We start from the raw sequence: 25,801 nt of genomic DNA, 5'->3' as shown, positions 1-25,801 counted from the left end.
CAATGTTCGTGTGCAGTAATTTTATACGCGATAATTCAATCGTTATTTTTAACAGAAATAATATGTATTTTAACATGATAGATTCAATGCTGTCGCGCATTCAAAACAATACTTTTATTTGAACAATTCGTAGTATTGTTAGAAGTGTTTAATAATACCGTGAAAGATAATCGTTTATGTTAAGGTTCGTATACATTAGGATTACTTTTGTGAAATACCTAAAACAAATGATGACAAGATGACGACAAATCAAAATTCGATTGAAGAAAAAATAAATAGAAATTTCAACTTAAATATCAAGTAATTTATTTCAGATGTAAAGTGAGTATATATCCTTGTATATAAATGAAAATAAATACATCAGTGAAATTCTATAAATAATTTTTTCTTTCCTGTATGTGCTGTACTTATAAGATATAAAATTTATATCTTTACACAAATATTACAATAGAGAATAGCTTGTTATTTAAAAGACATTGTTCGTTTCTATGGCATTCGTCTTATCTTTGTTGACGGAGATTCAAATCCTATAACGTCATTTCTGTATTTATAGTTGTATGACAAAACTATTAGAACAGTAATATCCAAAATCCCCAGGCCGAAATAAAAAAATAATTTGTAAGACTAGAAAAATAAATATTAGTTTATTACAACAGTATTACAAAGTAAAAATATCGCACATTCACGAAAATATAACTTAAATCGTCATTAAAAGGATCTACATTTACTCTTATGATATTTTTTAAATGTTCCTTCTTCATAATATTTATACGTTTATAATAATAATAATAATAGAAATAAATAAAGACTTACCTCTTCAGTTAAAAATTTTAATTGCTGAATAATGAGAATTATGAAATTTGCAAACGCCGCATTCAGGAAAAGAAAAGCTTGAACAGTAGATTTCATATTTTCGGGAGCCTTTAGTAACAGAAATGTTGGATTAGGTTAATTGTATATTGATCGAAATTTTAAATTAAAAACACTTAAAAGAATTACTTCGTTATATGCAAATTCTATAAGACTAATGGCATGTACTATCTCTCCAATTGACAGCAATACGTATTGAGGAATTTGAAGCATGATGGACAGAGGTTTGCATTCTAATGTATTGTCTTGCCTCCAATCCTAAGTAAATAAAAAATACATATATTTTCTTGTCGAAATTGTTAATATATGTAATATTTGTATTACTAAGTCTCCAATTTGATTAACTGAAGTTATTAATTTATGACTATACTGTCAATGTCCATGTTGAGAAAGTACTTTTTAAATTAAAACTATATAAAAATAACAATAGCACGAATATATGAATTCAATATGATGAAGTGCGATAAGCAACGGAACACGTGGGCCATCTGCCAATGGGAATACTTCCCGAGAAGATTCCATAAGAAAGTGGTCACTTTTTAGGTGTTAATCATGCGAATGAACCCGGAAACTGCATCAGGCAACCCGCTGTTGAGACGAGAATCCATGACAAACTACGAATATTCAATGATTTTATCTATTCGACCACTAAATGGCGAATAAGTGACGTTTTCAACAGTCATAGTTTTACATGATCATTGAACTCGTTAGACTACGTATACACGGTTGGCAAAATGTTGCTCTTAAAAATCGCCTTGAAATTTTGATCAGATTTTTCGAAAATAATAAAAATAAATTTTATGTTGTGTACTCAATTCCTACCGAAGTCCTAATGAAAAGATATTTATCTTTGTCATCTGTCCCACACAAATCAATACACATTTTTAGTCTATTGCAATATACAGAAGATGATCTGATAAAGTTGTTAAGATGTCAATCAAGCGCACTGCAAACTCGAAATCAAAATTTTTAAGTGTGGTCTCTCCAAGACAGATTTAGATTCGGTTGGGATTCCGCTCATCAATCGCGCTCTGAACTTCATCACACATAGCACCTATTGACGGCAATATGAATAATTACCTTCGTGGCTGCGACATTGTCATCGGAATAAATAGTCAAAGTGACGTCAATCGAATTATAGTTTAAGAAAGTATAATTAATATTCATTTTTATTATAGTACAATTTATTACAATTGCAGTAAGATGAAAACCATCTTGGATAATGTTTCCTTTAATCTAATTATGTAAAATTCAATTTTATTTTCTCGTGCAAATTAAATATCTTAAGATTGAAATTAATTTCAATAGCCATTTAATTATATAAATACATTTTAAATTTAATTTAATCCATAAAAGTAAATTTTGAAAATTATTATTTTTTTTAGTAAGTGATAAAGAACGACGAATTGTCCGTGGAAGCAAAAGCGTCAGGGTGTCAGCCCTTCGTCTGGTGAACCCGGAATCAGATTCAAGCAGTCAAAATTCCCCAGGAAATTTTAAAGTATCAGAAATATCTTTCTTCCCAGACCTCTACGCCCGGCCTACATATAGTGTGTCTGGCCAAATCGTTGGTTTCACAATAGGTTTGAAAAGACCCTCTTAGATTCAGTAAGACAAGAATAGTTAAAAAAAACCAAATATATTTTCTTTTATCCTGTGCTAAATATTTTTATAAAGTTTTTGTGTATTATTATTGTTACGAGCTGTGGGGCTCGGGATATAAATTCAGAATACAGTTTACGGAACTGACTCTTTTTAGATATGCTAACAACACTAACAACAAAAACCTTATATCTGTCGTTAAAAGAAAAACATCTTCAACGTTCTTTTTTTTCGAATTCTCCTTTTTTTACTCAATTGTTCTTCCTTCTTTTTTTGAATCGTTCTCTCTTTTTTTTTGAATCATTCTTTCTTGTTCCGCCACTCTCCGCACCATAGTGCTAGTCTCCTCCGAAGCCGGCGCGACACTGCCCTCCTCTTAAGGCATGCTCGTCCCGAGCATCATTACACCCATAGTACCGCGCCAAACGATCCACATGAACAATCTTGGGTGCAGTTCTCGACCTCTTCTGTATTCGGTAGGTGACATCGTTGATTCTAGTCACGACACGATATGGCCCGTCCCACTTCGGCTGTAATTTAGGGGACTTTCCCTTGCTGCGCACAGGATTATGTAACCACACTAAGGAACCCTCTTCGAAGCCTTGATTGTTCGCCTTCCGGTCATATCGGGTCTTCATCCTTTCAGACATTTGTTGGCTGGACTGTCGGATGTGGTCATATACGTCATTCATCTTATGACGTAAATCGTCCGCATAGTCAGTCATGCTACGTGGACTATCAGGCGGGGTACCGGTAATTAAATCTGCGGGCAATCGTAGTTCTCTTCCAAAGTTTGCAAAGGCTGGCGTCACAGACGTACTTTCATGGACCGCGCTTCGGTATGCCAACAAAAATGGTTGAATGTGTTTGTCCCAGTCTCGTTGCCGAGTCTCTATGACTTTTGCCAGGTACCTTTCCAACGTCTGATTAAATCGTTCCACCATCCCGTCGGATTGTGGATGATACGAGGTGGTTCTGGTTTTGTGGGTACCCATCACACGGCATGTCTCCCGAAATATTTGGGACTCGAAATTCCTGCCTTGATCACTGTGAATCTCTAAGGGTACTCCAAACCGACAGAATACTTTGTGGACTAATTTATCGGCCACAGTTACAGCTTCTTGGTTGGGAATGGCGAAAAACCTCTGGCCATTTAGTAAAGTAGTCCATGACAACCATGAAGTACCGGTTTCTATTTTCACTTTCAGGAAACGGTCCCGCAACATCTAACGCTATTCGTTCCCATGGGGCTCCAACATTGTACACCCTTAACGCACTTCTACTGAGAGTTTGAGGTCCCTTCACGGCTGCGCAACTGGTACATCTGCGACACCATTTTTCCACATCATCACGACAGTAAATCCAATAAAATCTCTCGCGGATTTTCAGTAAGGTTTTCTTCACCCCCATATGACCTCCAGAGCAGCCGTCGTGGTACAGTTTTAGAACCTCTGGAACTTTTCCTTTGAGAACAACCATTTGCAGATGGTAGCTGTCCCCTCGGGTATTTTCCCACTTACGACACAATATCCCGTCCTGTATGGTCAAGCTGTCCCATTGTGCCCAATAGCTCTTTGTAACTGGACTCATAGCTGCAACATCGCTCCAGTTAGGCCTAGGAGCATCAGCCTTCAACCACTCAAGGATCGGCTTAATGTGCGCGTCCTTTTCCTGGGCCTGTTTTAAGGTTTCCTTCCACTCGTTACTGATATCCATTTTCAGCATTTGCATAGGAACAATTTCTTTAGTCTCTTGTCTGACACAGTGCATACAGTTATCCGCACAAGGCCTTCTCGACAAGGCTTCAGCATTACCATGCATTTTCCCTTTACGATGTTCAATCACGAAGTCATACTCCTGTAGCAGCTCTATCCACCTTGCTACTTGTCCTTCTGGATTCTTAAAATGCAAAAGCCACTTCAATGCAGCATGGTCTGTACACAAGCGGAATCTTCGTCCAAGCAAGTAGTTGCTAAAATGTTGCAAGGTTTTAACTACGGCAAGTAATTCCCTTCTTGTCACGCAGTAATTCCTTTCCGGTTTGGATAAGACTTTGCTGAAGTAGGCTATAACCAATTCTTGATCTCCTTTTCGTTGAGACAAAACCCCGCCGATCCTCGTGTTACTCGCATCTGTGTCAAATACAAAGTCATTTCCAGTGTCAGGGTAGCCCAAAATTGGCGTGTTGCACAGACGCTCCTTTAATTCCTGGAATGCAATATCACAACCCTTGTCCCAGCAGAATCGTGTCTTCTCTTCCGTAAGTTTATACAGTGGTTTGGCAATATCAGCAAAATCCTTCACAAACCGACGATAGTAGGAGCATAAGCCCAAGAATGCTCTAACTCCTGTCTTGTCTTTTGGAACTGGCCAATCTTTTACGGCGACGATTTTATCCGGGTCTGTCTGCACCCCCTTTTCCGAGACAACATGCCCCAAGAATTTAACTTGCCGTCTAAAGAAGGCGCATTTTTCGGGCTCAATTTGGGATTAGCCTCTCGTATTTTCAATAACACTTGTTCCAGGTTTCGAAGATGATCCTCAAATGTGCTGCCCACGATAATTATGTCATCCAAATCGACAAGACAGGCGTCCCCACTCAATCCAGTGAGTGCTAGCTCCATAAGTCTTTCGAAAGTAGCTGGGGCATTGCACAGCCCAAAGGGCTGTGCAATGCCCCAGCTGTGCCACCTTGAATTGCCACAAACCCTTTTCTGTGGAAAATGCAGTCTTCTCTTTGTCTCTAGGGTCTATTTCCACCTGCCAGTAGCCACTTTTTAAGTCTAGAATAGTAAACCACTTCATTCCTGTCAGCATATCCAATGTGTCATCGATCCTTGGCAGTAGATAACTGTCCTTCTTCGTAACATTGTTTAGTCGACGATAGTCCACACAGAAACGCATGCTGCCATCTTTTTTCTTTACCAGGACCACAGGTGAACACCATGGGCTAGATGAGGACTCTATAATGCCATTCCTTACCATTCCCTGAATCATGGCATCCACCTCTTGTTCACGTGCCATCGGTAGCCTTCTCGGTCGCTGACGGATCGGTAACTCATTTCCTGTATTTATTTTGTGCTGAACCAATCCTGTCTTCCCTATATCGGCGTCGCTTGACGAGAAAATGTCGGCATATCGAAGCAACATCTTTTTAGCTTTGTTTAGTTCCTCTTCCGACAAATCCTTATGGCATTCCTCCAGAAGCGTTGACACATTCAACACGGAATGTTTCATGTTGGTCGCAATAGATTGTTCTTGGCATTTACACATCCAAGCAACTTCTTCACAGGTGCCCATTAAACTGCCTTTTCCAACAACCTGTTCTCTATCACCTGGATTTAGAACACGTACTGCCGAAATGTCTGTGGCCCTCACCAAGGTTCGCGCCATCTTCCTTGGTAGGCCACAGTCTAAACCCTCTATGAGAACACACCGATTCTTCTGACCAGCGTTATCTGGTAGTCTAACTGGTACGATAGTTTCTGACCTTGGGGGGAAGAACAATCTGATTCAAGCAGCGTGCTTCACCCGATGATGCACCTTCCATAAAGAGTTCTGCCGAACCGCATTTTAAAACTCCCTGCTCGACATCAATCTCACAATGATGTTCTCTCATGAAGTCCAAGCCCAGAATGCAATCGTCCTTTATATCGGCAATGATAACCTTATGCCGATAAATCTTGTTGCCTAGTTGCACTTCCACCTCCTTTTCGCCTCGGACAGATATGTGCTGACCAGTCGCTGTTATAACTCGAATACGATCATATCCACTGAAGTAATCCCCAAGAAACTGATTTGCCAGTCGAGAACTGATGACCGTGCGAGAACGAGAAGCTCCAGTGTCCAATGTCAGCTTACATGGTGTTCCGTTAATTTCACCTTGGATAATCAGGCTATTCCCATTGTGGGCTTGGGAGATTGAGATTCCTGGGGCTCCCTCGAAACCAGCCAGCACCTGCCCCGCAGTCCTGGTGTTTACTCGTTTCCCTGCTGCCATTGCAGCTGTGTGGTGGTATCAGTCGCCTCTACCTTCTGAAGTTCATCCTCCTTTCAGTCTCTCCCAAGGTGTCCTCGCTTTGGACAATTCATCTGCAGGTGGCCCCTTTCTCTATAGTAGTAACACTGGGAACCTGTCGTTACAATTTCCCTAACATGATGGGATCGATCATCGCGTCTTACTACCTCCACCTCCAAAGCATGGGTCAAAGTGTCCTTCAGAGTTTCATGATGTCCCAATCTAATCGCGGCTCGAACTTCTAGATCTCGTATTCCATCTATGAACGCTTGTACGAGTAGTCCTTCAACCAATGCAGGTGAAGACTGATACGCTTTTCAGACCAGCTTTTTAACTTCCAGTGCCCAGCACTGTAGAGTCTCAGCACTACGTTGCGCACGGTCCTTAAGCTGCGCCCGATACACGTGCTCAAGATGCTTGTCCCCATATCTGGACTCCAATGCCTCCACCAGTTGGTCGTAAGTGATGTCCTTACTGAGGGCCTCTAGTACAGTCAAGGCCTGATCATGGAGGACCAATGTGAGTGCTGTCATGGCCTGTGCTTTAGTTTATCCATTCGTCCTCACCACGGCTTCAAACTGAATTTTATAAGCTGACCATGAAGATGTCCTGTCGAAAAGTGGTACTTTAAATCCACGTACTGCTGGCGTAGATATAACGGGATTGGCATTCCCAATCTCAGATATGAGCTCGACCAAAGCTTTCTCAACATCTGTGATCTTCACTTCAACTTTGGCAATTCGATTCTCATGCCGTTGGACCTGCTCTTCATTATGCTCAACCTGCTCCTTGATTACCTTTAAATCGCTGCCAATCGTAACATGCAGTTCCTTCAGTTGACGTGCCTGCTCTTCCTGGCCACGTTGGAGCTCTTCTTTCATTTGACGTGCCTATTCTTTTTGGCCTTGCTGGAGCTCTTCTTTTATATTTTTCAACTGACTGGTCTGCTCTTGTAACGGCGCCAACAATACAGATAGGTCCAGCGTAGCCAGTGTTGGAGTAGCGCCAGAGGAGCAGTTAAAACAGAGTCAGTTGTTTGCTGACCATCTAATGTCCGATCAGAAAATTCACTAAAACGCCGCTGATCCATCGCCTGCTGTCGCTGTTGGCTTCGTGTACAAACCCTTTCAGTGTCTTCTTTCGGCATAACCGGAATGATTTATATCGCACTCCTGACACCAATTTGTTACGAGCTGTGGGGCTCGGGATATAAATTCAGAATACAGTTTACCGAACTGACACTTTTTAGATATGCTAACAACACTAACAACAAAAACCTTATATCTCTCGTTAAAAGAAAAACATCTCCAACGTTCTTTTTTTTCGAATTCTCCTTTTTCTACTCAATTGTTCTTCCTTCTTTTTTTGAAGCGTTCTCTCTTTTTTTGAATCGTTCTTTCTTGTTCCGCCACTCTCCGCACAATGGTGCTAGTCTCCTCCGAAACTGGCGCGACATTATTATTACATTTGGAAGGACTTACCTGCGTACCATTCCTTACGGTTGAATTTAAACGGATTCCCAGATGCATTTCACATGGAGTGCTTTTATTTAAAAAAATAAGATTATTTTTGAAATCGCAGTTTGATGAATTTTTCTGAAAAATATAAATTATTAATTGTGTTTTTTAATTTTAATATGTATAAAACATAGTTGTTATCGATGTTATTTTTCTATTGGATTGATAAGAGCTTATCTCAACAATTCAACAGCAACAAGGCAACGCAGCACGTGGTCGATCTTTCAAAGATGAGTGACTGAATTAATATTACAATATTGCTCTCAAAGAATGTCAACAAACTATAAACAAATTTAATGAATAAGTTTTATTCGAAATTTTAGTATTAGTTATTTCTAGTTATCTTTTCAGAAAGTTTAAGTCACCGTTTCTTCTTTTGCTGTACAGGTTTTAGTGTAGTATATTTACTGTACAGCAGTGTATTAGCTACTTTTAAAAAGTCAAAATATCATTTACAATATATGATATTCTCTATTCGGGATGCCATCAACGAATATGGGTAAAAATGAAGACCCACAAAATATTACACTATAAATTTAAAGTAAAACGTGCTTTTTTGTTTCGTATGTCGTGTGCTTCATGAAGCGAGCTCTGCCCATTGATGCACATTGTGAAGTTTATTCGGGAAAATAGTGCCTCATCAGTCGATAAAAATTGCCGAAAAAGTTGTAGGTCATCACGTCGTAAAAATATTATCACGTTTCACACTCGAATGCTCTGCATGTTTTTCTAGTTGCATATAGCAGCGGAACAGATGCGTACCACGACACCGTAATATCATGTTAATGTGTGTCCGATACAGTTCACGACCTCATCTACTTTAACCATTATCGGAAAGATCTCTTGCCACGGATAGACGTTTAAGTGGGCACCCTGTATGTATTTAAAAGGAATTAAAATAATTAGTAATAAATACAGTTATACATTCTTTAGATTAATTATTCAAGAATTGGTCATATATCATCGGTAGTTAATACAGTATAGCCTCGAAAACTCGGCCTAATGTGGACGGAAGGGTGGCCGAGTTTGTGAAAATGCTGGGTTATCGGGAATGGGGTTAAAAAAAAATAAGTATGAGTGTTTCCTCAGAAAATACTGTACTGTACTTATATGTATTGTTTACTAGAGAAGACAACAGAGAATAAACTGCACAAATACCCTTAAACAAAGGATAAGTACGTCTTTTATGAAGGCATAGAGCCTTTACTACATGAAAATGAAAATTAATGAATACACTGTGTACAGTAATTTACCTGATAAGACAGACCTCAGAAAAATACTTTATGAGGCATAAAGCTGTCTTTATCATGAAAATTAATTAACTAAGGATTTTTTTGCCCTGCTAGGGTGTGGCCGAGTTATCTGGAGTGCCGGGTTATCGAGTGCCGAGTTTTCGTGGCTCTACTGTACATATTTTATCATATTGTAATAGAAAGGTCGTATCAACGATAACCAAGTTATTATGCAAAACTCTACCTTATCATGAGATCAAGCAGCATTTATAAGTTAACACAACGAAATTTCTACCTTTAGAACAGTAATTTTGAATAGTTTACTTTATACAGAGAAAGGCGATTACAACACTGAGGAAGAATTTGCCACGAAATTGAATTCTTCTGATTGCAAAACGCTCATAGAGCAAGAGCAGCAATGTTGAACGACAGCGTGATATTCTCATGGTATATCTCACGAAAATTTATTCGATTCTGGCCAGGTTTCAGAATGTTGAGGCTTACGATAGTAAGAAAATATCATACTAGAAGAATAGTCATCGACAACATCACAATAGAAAACTGTCACGTCAGATGAATATACAGGATATGTCCTTAGTCAGCTCTATCGGTAAACACGCGAGAAGGGTATTAAAAGAAACCGAAATTGATCTGATGTAATAACGATTAACTTGTCCATAATTTATCTATTAAAAAAAATGAATGTTTGAAGCTTGCTTCAGTAAAATATGCCAATTAAAAAGTTAATTTTAAGTATTTGAACGCTTAATTTTTTCGATAAACTTTTATAATATTCACAACACACTACTGATAAATAAAAATGTGTCTTCAATAATTGGTTAAGACATACTTTTACGTAAATTTAAAGTTTTTGTTTAGAATTTTTCAATGTTAAATTAAAAAAATGCAGTTGAAGTCATGCAAAAGTATGTTATTCAATTGGATTTGTATTTTTTAACTCATAATAATAAAATTTGAATTTGGAGTAATCGAATTTTAGAATTAATAACTTATCGAGTTCGAGAATGTATACTAGGACTCGAAAAACCTTATTTGACAGTGATATCACCGTTGCTATTAGTCAGTTATTTCATGATTGTCCAGTGGCATATCGTGAATATTGCTTTAATTACTTTACAATTATTATACCTCTATTGATAACTGAAGAAATCCGGCTGCAGCGTACGCCAATAAAATTAAAACACTGGAGAAAATTATCCGCTGCAAAGTACTAAAATGAAAAATAATTATAAAACAAAGTAATTAATATTTTAAAAAGAATTATTTATTTAAAAATGTACTATTATGTTACAATAAAAATTGTATTTACATATATACTTTCCTACTTTATACAATTATTCAATATACTGCAAACGTTATTCACACACGACAATACGTACTAAGGTAATTTATAATTTAAGTATGTTTACTTATCCCTAAAATTTTATAATAACTATTGTGATTAACTATATAAATAATATTATAAAGAAGATAGTACTTTCAATCGTTTGTCTGTTGTTACATCTTATCTAGCAAATATTTTGGTATTGAGTACTGTATTAGAAAAATTAGAGAGTTTAAATACAAATGAACGTTATAAAGTTATATCAAATTCTAGAAGAATATTTATGGAATAATACTCTGAAATAAAATAAAATTTATCTTTTATGTTTAAAAAGAAATGGCTGCCTTTCGCCAAATTGCTTAGTAATTATTTAGCCCGGAAGAAAATCCGACAGGTAGTTAAGTATCTGAATCTATTGTCGGGTTAGATGCACTTTTTACATAAAATTCTACATAATAACCATTGTTTTTCTTTTTGTGTTTTTTAAATTATAGCAGAATTGCGAAAATAGTTTCAATATTATAACTCTTATGATTAAGTGAGTTATGATTAAGGAAAACAATAATATACAGTAGACCCCTATAAAACGGGTTTATATAATACGGATTATATAAATATATAATCCGTATTATATAAAGTTTATATAAGTTTATATAATATGACGGCGAAAAAATTGCGATCGTATTCGTATAAACACGCTAAAAGAAACTCGTATGATACGGTAAAACGCCACTGCCGACTCGTATAGGATTGGTCGAATAAGATTGTTCGAATCTAGACCAATAGCGGATATTGCACAAACCTTTGAGTTTAAACGTGCAGCGGACCTACTAAAAACCATTTATTATTTAACGGCCATAAAAATTATATTTATATTAATGATGTCTCCAAAGTTCTGCGAATTTTTCGCAGAAAAATAATCTATCAGGAAACACGCGCCGCCGTTCGATGCGCCGCTCCGCGACGAAAACAAGCTTAAGCAATGGCGTCCTCAAACGGTGCAGACTCGGTAAGTAATCCTACAATTTTTTGTTTATAGCATAGTTTATACGGATTATTCCCAAAAAATTATATGTGTTTTGAAAATGTTTAGTCAAATTAATCTAGAATCAATTAATTTTATGGAAGGAAACCTTTCAAACAGCTGTATTCCGTAAACTGCATACGTGCCAGGCTGTGATTGGCTCATGTATTTAAGGACTCGTACAACATGAATTTCATAAAACACGGAACGTATCTACCGTATTATAGGGGGGTCTACTGTATTAGGAAAAATCGAATCTTTGAGACTTCATGTAAGATAATATGCACGCAGAGAAATAACTTATGCATAGTATACTACAACAAAAGTTTCATATAATTAAAGTTTTGCAGCCATAAATAAAAATCCCAAATGTATTGATAATCATTGTTAATATGTAATAATGTAAACAAAACGAAAGATGCTGCGAGCAATTACAGTATTATTGATACAGATATACAAATCGTTTACAGTAAAATATATAATATGAGATTTAGTATTTAGCTTTAGAATAAAATTTTGTTAATAAGATTTTCATACGATCAAAAATTTGGTTGCAGTCAACACGAATTTCTGACGTTCAAAAGATATTTCAATTTTAAAACATGAGATTAGTTTGAGGACCGTACGACATAAGTATTACAGATGATGCCCTGGAACAGTGTTCCGCAACAGTTGCTGCTGTGTTTCTTATGCTTGTATTTCATTCACTGATGAAATAAGATGATGTTAAAGCAATAAACATTCATGTTGTCCCAGTACTCACTTATTTTTTTGGAGTTATACATTGGACTCACACAGATCTCGAGCAACTCCAAATGAAAACAAGAACAACACTTACTAAGCATAAACAATATCATCCTAAATCTGCCATAGAAAGATTAACCCTTCCACGTAAAGATGGAGGACGTGGCCTGATCCACATAATTAACCTCCACTACAAACAAATACAGACATTGTGAGAGTTTTTCTACAAAAAACAAGAAACATCACAGTTATATAAACACCATTAAATTTACATTCACAACGTATGGACAAGACATAATATACAAATAGCATAAACACCATCAAGCAATCGTGGGTGCAAAAGGACCNCCACTACAAACAAATACAGACATTGTGAGAGTTTTTCTACAAAAAACAAGAAACATCACAGTTATATAAACACCATTAAATTTACATTCACAACGTATGGACAAGACATAATATACAAATAGCATAAACACCATCAAGCAATCGTGGGTGCAAAAGGACCTCCATGGCAGACATCCCCATGACCTGGCCCAGGATTTTGTTGCAAAAACTGCGTCAAACAGCTGGTTATCTCGGGGATGCCTCTTTAAGAAAACAGAAGGATTCATGACTGCCATACAGAATCAGGTCATAAATACTAAAAACTACAGAAAACACAATCAAAGATACAACAATCAGAAACGACACATGCAGAAAATGTCACATCATGCCAGAAACCATACAACACATTACTTGTGGTTGCAAGTTTTTGGCACAGACACATAATTTACATAGATATAATCAAGTAACAAATACATCAAGAGCTTGCAAAGAAACACAAATTATTAGACATTCACGAACCATACTACAGATACGTTCAGCAGGTAGTATTGGAAAACAACACACACAGAATCTACTAAAACCACCACAATCACAGATAAAACAATTTACCACAACAGACGAGACATCACACTCACTGAGAAACACAATAAAATCACAAACATTATAGACATATCTATTCCGAACACTCACGATGTGAAAAACTCACGCAGTGAAAAAACCAGCAAGTACACAGAACCCGCCTAGGAAATAAGGCATCTATGAAGGATGGATAGAGTGCTTATTGTACCTGTGGTTCTCTCCTCTACAAGTTTCATACCACACACTACACAAAAGCCTGGGAACATTAAAATTGAATATAAACTCATACATCACACTACAGAATGCCACTATATTGAATTCATGCCACATTGTTAGGAAATTCCTGCATACAGACACACACTGACACACTTATTTAATTTTTTGTCTTGTTTTCAAGTTATTATGCCTTGACTCTGATCCGATATAATACACAGCCATCGGTGTCAATCGAGTGTAACTCACAAAACTCTACATAATAATAATAATAGGTTTATGGCATTACGAAATTCTATTATTAGTATTATATTATAGGTTCTTGAGGGGAATAACATTTTGGTGTGCCATGTCGAGTCATAGGTGTGCCGCGAGAAGAACACTGCGGAACACTGCCCTAGAGAATAAGAGTACGAACAATTCGTATAGGGAGGGCATTTTTTCTCGTGTTTTTCAACAAATAAAATACGTAAAATGTATAATTATGAAAAAAAGCAGTCTTAAATATTTTATTTTCTGTCATTAAAATTAAATTTAATAGGGATAAAAACAATTAAGTGCCATGGTCATAGGAAAAATTAACTGCTCTCCCTGTCGATGGCACTGAGAACCAATCTCTGCAGTCATACGAAATGGAAGATTATTCAAAAGAACAAATAATGATCCAGGGAAAGATTAACGAGCGTGTGGCATTGTAACTTTTCGTTTTGGAAATTTAGGATTAAAAGTTATAGAATATCCTATTCCCGAAATTTCGAAAAGAAAAGCATAAAAATGTACGAGCAATGCAATTAGCAAAGCTCGTACATTTTTATGTAATTACCCTTAATCGAGGCTTTATTTGCAATTCTGCTAGTGTTATCAATGTATTTGTATAAGCAGTGTTCATACCCGGAATCGATATTATGTAATACTTTTATAATAAAATGGTTAGAATATTTAAAATAATTTAAATACCTGTTTAGCAAGTTACACTTATTGCAGATGGGATACACAACGTATTCAAATACAGGAACGCACAAAATGCCTATTATTGGCAATAATATTGAGAGTTGGTCTGGTTCTATCTTGAAGCCTAACTGGGAAAGTTTATGAGAAACTAATTTTAACAATTAGCAAATTATCGCCGATATAAAAGTAATATTCATTTATAATTTACATGATGTTAAAAAAATTAAATTTGTAAAATATGTCAAAACTTATATGAAAAACTAAATATATACTGTACATATATAATAATTTAAATTAAATGTGTTTTTAAAATTGCTTTTAGCATAATTATTTACTTTTAAATATGTGTGAAAACGAATAGTTTAGAGTCGATTTATTTTTCAAAAAATTTATTTTTCAAAAATTTCGAACTTCTTTGTTAAATTAATAATTTCAGAGTGTTCCAAATTATTAACAATCAGAGACCAGTTTCTCGTATGAAAAAATATATTTATAATCTCATTCTGCAATAATTGGAATTGGCACGCTCACCATTGTTGCCAGTTTCTGTAGGCCTTGTTCCTAATATACAACGCTAATATACAGCGCTAATATACAGCCAAGGAAAGTTGTTTTAAAAACCATTACCAGGCCACTATCTTTCAACAAAGTTTTTTAAAGCTTATTTGTTGAAAATCTGTTTATTGACTTCCGCTTTAAGATACTCGTTGCAGGCAATAGCAGCGAAGTTCGGAAGAGCTAAATACGAAATTCAAGATGGCTACAACGATAATGTATCTGTAAAATGCTTCGACTGGATTCTACGTGTGTCATCCACTGCTTTAGTACTATAATACCTTTAAAATCAAACATAATTTTGCGTCATTTCTGAGTAACGTTATATCTATGTAAAAGCAGTGTTTGGAAACTGCAAAATTTTGGCAGTTTTTATTGTTTGTTTTACTAAATATTGATGCTTAATTACTTGCTGTAATTACAGCCACCATTAAGCATATAAACGTACAGAAATTTACAGCAACCACTAAGTAGGCCTACATATTTTCAACCTTTTAACATGGCCGATCAAATGACCTAGGCATTAAAGTGTCAATTTAATGTTCTTTCGATTTACTTATTCTAGTTCGTGAAGTAGACTATATTTTAAGCGTGGATGTTTCAAAAAAACGGAACAGATATTGCAGGATATATTATTAAACTCTTATTGTTGTACTTTAAATTATATTGATTCGGTAAATTTTACTAGCATTCTTTACTAAAACAGAATTTTACATTTTTTTTTAAAAATGGCGAAATTATTACTTACCACTGTATTTTGTAGTTTTGTCGCTTGTAATATAAAACTCGACCCCTTCAAAATACAATATAAATTTAATATATGATATTAAATGTTTAATGTACAATTTTTACATTCTTTACATTTTTCATAAAACTTTTTAAAATAATTACCCTCAGAAGCGTTAAAGCAATAATTACAGACGATGTCAATAATATCAACAAAACTCGAAGAGTTACTTTTATATCAAAAATTGTTTGAGACTGAAATATATATGTAATGTTTGAATAATTAAGGATTGAAGCTTCACAATTTAGGAAAAAATATAGCTTACATTGAATTTATCATCCGCATAATCCAACCAATGGTTTTTGATCACCACTTTCCTCAACTTAATTTTCCTTGCAACTGCATGCTACGAAAGAAAAGAAGAGTTTAAACATTATGGCAAATTATAAATTAATTTTAATACATATTTTAATTTTAATTAAAATGGTAGACGATATTTTTACAATATTAACAAAAATAGAAACTTTAATCAGTGTTCCTTTGTTAGTTGACTTGTCGGAATTGAAGACTACTTGGTTTCTTCTATAATTTTTTAAAATTGAAAAGCACTCTTATATTATTCTCTGTTTTCAATATAAATATTCGTTTATCTGATAAAATTGATATAAATTTCACTTTTTTAAAACCAGTTCAAGGTATCCGATAAAGAAGTGTTGCATCGTGTTAGTATTGTTTTCCATATTACATCACACATCATCTTTCTAAAAAATATTATCTATCTGTGGCAGAGTGGACTTGTATTTAGTATGACCTGTTTACAATGATATCTTTCGATTGTCTGCAAATTCTATATCTTTAATGATCCTTGATATTATCCGATGCTATTGAATTGATATTTTTGAGATAATTTGTTTAATTTTATGTCCATTTATAATTTTATTATAAATGTAAATTTTTAATATCAAAAAGGAACAGTATTGTAATAATGTAAAATGCGTTGGAATGCAAACCGGAAATTCGGGGTCTCATGTAAGCTTTTCATATCTGGTATCGAATTACATTTACCTAACTCAGTTCTCGAGATTAAGGAAGAACAGACAAACAGACGACTGTGGTAGTTTATGCCTACAATTTTTTTACAAATTGCACCCCAATTAATTGCAACATAATTAATTTTAATTACTTCAATAAAAGAAAATATACTTACCGTTATGCACTTGATTCCATTCAGCAATACACTTCCAGAAATGGGATTAATTTTATAAGTGGGATATCCAATTAAAAAAATAACTGTAAACGAAATTTCAATAAATTTTTTCTTATTATCTATCTTTTTTATTTTAGTTTCAGACAAAAAAATTTTCTGCAGCAGGGGTCACCAAACTTTTTTCACAGTGGGCCGCATAACTGAATGAATGACGAGCACGGGTCACATAACTATTTTGTTCAATACAGTATACTTAATACACAAAAAATAAAGACAACCAACACATTTATTTACCAATACATAAACACAGTCGCTGCAGCAAGCTCGTAATCGCTTTCCTTAGAAACTTCATTGCAGGTATAATTAAAGTTGACTTACTCAGACCTGTGTAGAGTCCGTTCTCGTGAACGTGTTTTGATGATATATATGTTATATGGACCACGGGGAAAAGGAAAATGCAAAAAAAACTACTTAGTTCGAATTTTTATTACTAGGTAAAAGATGGCGCATGAAGAACAAGAAACACAAAATGGAAACACGCAAAACGTTTTTATTCACAACATTTGTTCAATGTGCAATCTATTTGCATCAATTACATGTTCAAAACGCCGTACAGCTGTCCATATCTATACTAATATTATAAAGAGGTAAAGTTTGTAAGTTTGGATGTCGGAGGTAATCTCCAAAACTACTCATCCAATTTCAAAAATTCTTTCACGAATATTTAGAATGAACCTTCAGGGTGGAAATAGGCTGTATATTATTTTATTAAAAATTCATATAAATTAAAAGATATCATCTAGGTATGAGTTATATTTTTGATGTCAGCGGGTGGCGAGGGGCAAGACGCGTATGTATACCAGATAGATAATCGCGCGGCGCAGTCGCGTGGTCGGCGAGATATGCAGTGCACGTATCCGAACTTGTATATTACATAGATTTCGAAATTCCCCCGCGAGGGAGAAAGACAAAATTATGGCTTACCGTGTAGAACTCAGCTTCTATTATACTATTTTAGACGCGGTTTTCTGCGTTTTTGATTGCGTTTTAATAGAGTACGTCAAGAGAATGTACGCTAAGAAGGAATTTTTCGAATTTCTCTCCCGCGGGAAGTGTTATACATTTATAATAGATACATTTTGAGCCACAACAACGCTAGTAACATATATACCAAGTTTCATCAAAATACATCCACGAGAACGCGCTCTAGACAGGTCTGAGTAAAGCAACTTTAATTACAGTAGAGCTTCGATTATCCGACCCAATTGGGGACTGGGGTTGGTCGGATAATTGAAAAGTCGGATAACCGAGAAGTATAAAATATCCATTATTAGTGTAGTATATTATTATATCCCATGTAATTAGTATATTAGTATATTAGTATATCGCTATTAACCTACTTCGCGTTGAATTTTCATCGATGTTAAGCCTAACAAAAATTTTTTAAAATAATAATCGTTAAATATTGTATCGTTAAAAATTATAAAATTAAGCCTCGTTTAAATACTGGCTCGCTTTCATGGTCGAATGAGTGTTGCCAGCTAAAACACGTAAAAATAATATTAAAGTAGCCAAGACATAGCCAAATATTGTAGCGCCACATCACTAGCGGACATTTAAAATTTGTTGACTAGGACTGTCGGTTAACCGAGGTGTCGGGTAATCGGGAATTGGATAACCGAGGCTCTACTGTATAACCACCCTATACTTTTTCAGAGCGCTTTTTGTGTACAGGTACTGATATCCAAAGGCGCAAAAAGTCGCCAGATTTTTTATATTATCGATTTTTCTAAAAATTATATTACTGTCAGATGCAAAAATCAGATTGAACCAGTTTTGGCAATTTTATTTACGCTTATTTTAATTTTTCTACATAGTAAGTTTATCTACAAATATAATTATTTACATAAAAATATAAATATAATTATAATTATACAAAATTATATTTTAGCTAATTTTTAGCACAATGCGACGGCGGGCCGGATGAACTGACCTCGCGGTTCGGATCCGGCCCGCGGGCCGTAGTTTGGAGACCCTTGTTCTACAGCTTATAGATAATATTGCAGCAGTATACATATATTTTGCTTCTACGTATCAGCTAAATACAATGACATCAAAATATAGGTGATCCATAATGGGCTATTCGATTGCGTGCATCCTCGACTTTTCCTTCTTGTGTGGGAAATCCTATCGTGGCTTCTATTACAGATAGTGGTACAATTTAATTTATAAAATTCTAGAAAGTCAGGAGATTAATATCAAATGTTTGATGTGTGGGCAAAACATTCAAAGCGCGAGCGGCTTGACCTCGTTAAAATTAGATTGTAGAAACTGTGAGTCTTCCTCCAGCATGTAGAGAAGGCTCACACAGAGTTACTTTGTTTTAAAATAATATTCCTATAAATTATGCCCCTAGAGTCTCTTTATACAGTTAACGCAGCCTTAAGCGCATGAAACTACGCAGAAAAGCTTTACATTTTTCGCACCCATTTTTGACAAAGTTCATTTGACTATTTTGACAAAAAAAAAAAACAACGCATTTTACTAAATTTATGATCTTAACTGTAATTTATACTGTGTCAGTATTTTTCATGGACACGGAGATAGAATTTAGCTCCATGGGAAGAGGAAATCCAGGGCCAAGTAGGGCCTAATAACCCACTACCTATTACCTAAACTATCATACACTTGTATTTAGTTAATATTTAGTAGAAACAACGTATAACTTGCTGAAATATTTTAATCTAAACCCTATATATTTTATCTTTTAACAGAAAATCCTGTCAACGCCTTTTTTAATTACAGTTAAGAAAAATTAGATTAATATCAAGCTATAATTAATTAACTTACCTAAAGTAAGTGTAAGTATAACTAAATTAAAACCAAAAGCTAAAGGGTAGCACGTCGACTCTTCAAAACAATGAACCTTAGCTAAATGAAAAGATATGAAAGAATTTATTATTACTATTATTATATTTTAATTTTTCCAGAGAATAATAGTTTGTTTAATTAATAACTAACGAGTAGTGTTGTATGCTAGTTTCCAGTGTTATTATCGTATTTTCTGAATGTGCCAGGCATTGCTTGAGCTTTTGAGGATTTAGAGAGGGTGATAAAAACAGTGGTGTTGATAAATAAAATTTTCAGTCGTTGACCCGAATATTTACAATAATAAAACGCAAAATACAAAAAATTGCCCGGGCTTAACTTAAGAGCGTGTGGTATTTAGGGGTAGTTGGAGTGGGACCCCACAGTTTTTCCTAGGGTAACAAAGAATATTCGTGTCAAACTTGATGCCAATACTTGAACGGTGTAGAAGAAACCTTTATCTGTCGTGCATGATACATACTACTTAGTCTGACATTTGTATATATATAAATATACTTGGAAATAGCATACAATCACTACTTAATAAGTAAGAATTAATCATCTCTGTGAAAAATGAAATAAAACAGGAAAAACTAAAAAGTTAAGTAGAATTAAAAGAATTATTACACTGTTCTGCATCGAAATCCTCCCGTGAAAGATAATGCGATATTTTTATTATATTGTAATGTGCTGAATATGAATCTGAAATCTGAAATGGATGCTTTTAAATCAGGTGCTACAGGTGTCAGCTGGTAGATGTCAGATCTGGTTTGTGATTTGGATATTTCAAAAAGAAGGATTCAACTACAGTACTTGCATTACGTCTCAAGCAGTGATGCTTCCTGTTACAGAGAAACGGAATCAGGTAATCTAAAATTTTTTCTATGGAAGACAATCTCGTTTTTTTGCATCGATATACCACATTTGTTGGAGGAACTTTAGCAGCTACAGGATCTTTTTTATGGACTCATCAAAGTTCAGCCTTAAAGGAGTTTTGCTTTGCAATGGCAACAAATATTCATCCGTTCCGTTTGCTCATGATCTTCGCATGAAAGAAACTTAGTATAACATGAAGGTATTCCGTGTGCTGATCTCAAAGTGGTTGCAATGCTAACAGATCTTTAAAGAGGATACACCAAATTCTGCTGGTTTTTTATGTGAATTAGGCAATCGATCAAGGAGTCCTTCTTACCATTCAATAAATACTTGGTAAGAAGAATAATGCTTTTCCCGCTCTGGGGGAAAACTAAAATCCTCATACCTCCTTTTCGTATCAGGATCATTTGATGAAAAACATTGTGAAAGGTAAGAACAGAAAAGAAGACTTTACTTTCCTGAAGCAAAAGTTTTGTAATCTGAGGAAAGGAATTCCGTTGGCCCAAAATAAAACAGAGTTTGAAGAGTTTTAATTTGGAGGAAAAAAGGTAACTGAACGGAAAGAAGAGAGTGGAGGAATTCGAGAACGTAAGCAAGGCTTTTTGGGGAATGTACGAGCTAACAAGTATGAGAAAATCGTAGAAAATTTGGAAACGTTCTACAAACATTGGACTGCAATATCTCACTCAAGATGTAATTTCCTGCTTGCCCATTTAGATTTTTTTTCGCTAAATTAGGAGCCGTTTCTGATGGACATGGAGAAATGTTTCATCAGAAACGATAAGAAATGTTCCTTGAAAAGTGGTATAGCGAAAGGGGAACGGGAACGGGATAGCAGATTACTGCTGAAATCCAGAGTAAGAGACTTCAGATGAATAGAAAAGGAAGAAAACGTATTACTTAATGTTTCACTTTTGAAATGTATAAAATTATAAAACGGGAGTAATTAACATACATTTAATACATAGCCAATTAGCTAACAAATATGATATTTTGAACAAAAATGTTTTCCTTCAAAAACCTCACTTCTTTCAAAAGTGGTGGGTGTTAGGTTAATTCTGTTGCCAGATTCGTATTCAGTACCATTGAAACTACAAAAATCGGTGAAAATGTTTGACGAAACGGAAATAATTTTTTCGCAGAACACAGCTAAAGCTTATTATTTAATTGTTATTTGTTTTATTACTTAAATACACACTTTTACCTCTAAAAATAGGCACTAGGATCATCGACAGCATCGTCCCAAATCTCAAGGAAATGGAAAAATGAGAAAAAAATCTGCGTAATTCTATTTTCTGTAAATTATATATAAACTATAATGATTATAATTATTAATGGAATAAAAATTCAGTTAATTTTAAGTATCTATAAGGAATTTATTTATATAACTTGCACGAAACTGTGTATTTAAAAATATATATATAATTTATTTAAGAAAGTATGTAAAAAGTACTGTTAATATAACGTAAAACATTATTATTTGTACATTTTTTTCTTTTTTAAATATCATATCCAGGTACACTTTACCCAAAACTGCGGGCATAATGTCTTATAAAACGGTCTCAATTCAGCCAAGGACGTAACCAGTTTTTTTTTTTTAACGGACTAAGTCATTAGTCTGCTTATACTGATATTATATTAGATCCGCATCACGTGACTTTGATAGTCTGAACCGCACTTTAAATGTTCTTCCTCAGCTTATTTAATAGAGGGAAAGGATAGCGATCGGTCAAAAGATGTCTCCCCAATTATTGGACTCAGTGGATCTTCAAGCATGAAGAAATGCAAAAATATTTGACGATTTTCTTTTTATGTGTGGATTTTAGTGTGTGTATGTGGGTGGCACAATTTTTCCATCCGCTATGTAGCTTAATTTTTCCCGTGTCTTTTGTTAAAGATTTCAGAAATTTGGTAGGGAAGTTTGTTTATTTATGGCACATCATGCTATTAAAGTTTGGCAGTTAAACATCAAAGGAGTGGGAAGATAAACGGGAGTTTTGTGTCGTATCTCGAGAATGGTAAGATTTAATGACAATTTTCCTCGTTATTAGCATATATATATATGTATATATATATATTTATTTAAAATAAGATTTATCTATACACTCAAAATTAATATTTTACCTATTTTATAATAATTTTAAGAAAGATTAAACGCATTTGTAAAATAATTAGTACAAGGAAAAATGAATTTTATGCGATTTAAAAGCATACATACATAACTATTTGCTGCGACATCTTTACTTATAAATGAATATTTCACGAGTATTTAATAGTATTATTAATAGAGAGAAATGAGCAATAAGTAAACGTACTTCGACTTACGACAGTTTTAACAGCCTTGTTCATTTGATTGCAAGTCCAACGTAATATTCGCAAGCGAATACACATTGCCAGATGACGATAGGTTACATTATCGTTTTTAATCTAAGATTATTATAAACAGTAATCAATGTTAATTATAGAGGTTATAAGTACAGTAATTCTGCTGTACACAGCTTTGTTGGTTTTAACTATATGCACTTTTGTTTGGCGAAACGGCTAGGCCTACAAGAAATCTTATGGCGGGGATGGCCAACAAGTCGATTGCTGAAANAATAAGATTTATCTATACATTCAAAATTAATATTTTACCTATTTTATAATAATTTTAAGAAAGATTAAATGCATTTGTAAAATAATTAGTACAAGGAAAAATGAATTTTATGCGATTTAAAAGCATACGTACATAACTATTTGCTGCGACATTTTTAATTATAAATGAATATTTCATGAATATTTAATTAATAGTATTTTTAATAGAAAGAAATGAGCAATAAGTAGACGTACTTCAACTTACGACAGTTTTAACAGCATTGTTCATTTGATTGCAAGTCCAATGTAATATTCGCAAGCGAATACACATTGTCAGATGACGAGAGGTCACATGATCGTTTTACAAAAGTGCCATACTTTTGTAACCAATTTTTAATCTAAGATAAACAGTAATCAATGTTAATTATACAGGATACAGTAATTCTGCTGTACACAGCTTTGTTGGTTTTAACTATATGCACTTTTGTTTGGCGAAACGGCTAGGCCTGCAAGAAATCTTATGGCGGGGATGGCCAACAAGCCGATTGCTGAAAGTATGGCATGTTAAATAGCAAAGGATTTTAATTAAAATTTTAAAAATCACGGGACTTTTGGTCTCGACTAGAAGTTTGTATATTAATCGGAGCTTCTGGCCTTAAGTTTTTCAAGTAGTCTGAATTTTAATCCATGTAACTTCGTTCTCGAAGGACAGACAGCAGACAGACAATAGTGAAAATGTGTAGATCTACAATTTCAAGGTTGCAGCCCAATTAAATTCATGCCTTTCACCGAGAAATTTCTTTTAATTACTTGCCCATGGACAAGTAGTAAAAATAAAATTCAAGTAGGTTACTCTTCATAGGATAAAGTGTGATACTCTTTGTGTCAAAGGGTTTTGCTAGGTTATATTGTTATTCTAGTAATTGTTAAGTTGTACCTTAACATATTTCAGTTAAGTGCAAACTGAATAAACCAAACAAGAGAAAAATTTGCGATTTGTGTGAAGAGAAGAAAAATAATTCTTTTTTATTACAATGAAATAGAAATGGTGTTGTTTGATTTATGTTTTTAGTGCATTTACCAAAGAGGTGTTCTATAATGTTAATTACTGCATAATAAATAAGTATAACTATGTTCTGTAGTATAATTTTAATAAAATTATTAAGCTTTTATAGAAGAATGGCGATGTAAAGCAGACCATTGGTGCATTTAACTTGGTCAGTCATACTCCAATATAAATTGGCCAGGACTACTTCAAGAGAAGAAGATAATCGTATGTCGAGGTATATTAGTATTTAACAATGTATAAATGAAAAAATAAGGACCTGATTTGCTTGAAACTGATCTCCTCCAAACACACGAAGACAAGGTTGTACTGCTCCTGTTCCAATAGTTATCACTACTAAACTAACCATAGTCGTCAATCTAAATACAAAGATAAAACTGAGCTTTTATAAATTTTCTTAATATTTTGCATATATTTTTAAACCGAAAAAACAGATAATTGAAGAATATACAATATCACACGAATATTATAACTTAGAAATTCAAATTTTAAATGAAAATATGGTAAACTGTTTTCTTTAATACAGGAATGACAAGAACTTAAATTATTGTAAATCTTTTCTGGTATTTTTAAGTACGATAATACAAATTAAAATAAATTCATAAGTTACCTCATTGGAAGAAAATTTGGGACAGAAGCCATAGTGAGGATTACGCATCCAAACACAGTTAAAATTAACATGTAACTTATTGTTCTATAAATAAAAATACACAATTAATACTTCGGTTATATCTTATAAATGGCTTTAAGACACATGAATATTTCTGATAATTTAACTAATTGAAGTTTTATTCTCACCTGAATTTTCCTAACACAGTGTCAGCCAGTGCTGCACCTAACAGGCTTACAAAAAATGTCGCCATAGAAAAAGTGTGATATATATTAGTTGCTTCGTTATCGTCGTACAAAAGTTCTTGGGTGAAATATAAAATAAGAATGTCTAAAATGTTCAAAAGTAATTAAAATTAATATTATTTGTTTCTGCAATATAATTATTTCTAACCTCCATTAAAATGCATGAAATTACGTGTCGCTTAATGTTTTCGAGACAAGCATTTCGTCATTAACTACGGAGAAATTTCGAATTATACAAACACTATTACTTTAAAACATATTTAAATTTAAACGTAGTCAATTTACATTTAAATTTAACTACTACTTGGTATTTTCTGAACGGAAAGAGGTCCACTCCACGTATGTTGCTTCCTCTGAATAAAATCCAAATACAATGCCGTCATTTTAAACAAGTTTACTTAATTTCTTGTACTCATAAATCCTAATACCAATAAAGTAGCTAAAACATTTACCCGTTTAGTTCATGACCTGTTTAAAACTCACTAAACATTTAATTCTACTTTTTCTACTTTTCATTAACATTTCATGTATGATTGGTCGTTGGAATATTGAAGAACATTGCACCTGTCTGTGGTAGATGATCGCGGGTTGGAAACGGACCAATGGACGTAGAGTTCACCAGGCTTTATTCAGTACATAACATCTAGATAC

General features: G+C 34.3%; 1 protein-coding gene across 1 annotated transcript in view; it reads right to left on the bottom strand.

The window, feature by feature from the left end:
* Positions 1–397: 397 nt before the first annotated feature.
* LOC111615034 (solute carrier family 15 member 2-like) overlaps positions 398–25,801 on the bottom strand; it is a 27,953-nt gene continuing 2,549 nt past the window's right edge. Inside the window, exons 4-18 of the mRNA XM_023356408.1 lie at positions 25,094–25,235; positions 24,906–24,989; positions 24,555–24,654; positions 21,860–21,950; positions 19,762–19,842; positions 16,912–16,994; positions 16,030–16,110; positions 15,869–15,958; positions 15,726–15,770; positions 14,429–14,550; positions 10,389–10,470; positions 7,972–8,085; positions 1,000–1,128; positions 814–921; positions 398–624 (exon numbers count right to left, since the gene is read on the bottom strand). Of these exons, the coding sequence (XP_023212176.1) occupies positions 487–624; positions 814–921; positions 1,000–1,128; positions 7,972–8,085; positions 10,389–10,470; positions 14,429–14,550; positions 15,726–15,770; positions 15,869–15,958; positions 16,030–16,110; positions 16,912–16,994; positions 19,762–19,842; positions 21,860–21,950; positions 24,555–24,654; positions 24,906–24,989; positions 25,094–25,235 (1,490 nt within the window). The 3' untranslated portion in view covers positions 398–486. The remainder of the gene's footprint in view (positions 625–813; positions 922–999; positions 1,129–7,971; positions 8,086–10,388; positions 10,471–14,428; positions 14,551–15,725; positions 15,771–15,868; positions 15,959–16,029; positions 16,111–16,911; positions 16,995–19,761; positions 19,843–21,859; positions 21,951–24,554; positions 24,655–24,905; positions 24,990–25,093; positions 25,236–25,801) is intronic.

Source organism: Centruroides sculpturatus, unplaced genomic scaffold (genome assembly GCF_000671375.1).
Source record: "Centruroides sculpturatus isolate CEXI.00-Female unplaced genomic scaffold, Cexi_2.0 scaffold1976, whole genome shotgun sequence".
Taxonomy (NCBI): domain Eukaryota; kingdom Metazoa; phylum Arthropoda; class Arachnida; order Scorpiones; family Buthidae; genus Centruroides; species Centruroides sculpturatus.
Note: the sequence above shows the minus strand (reverse complement) of the source record. Positions and strands in the feature narration are given on the sequence as shown.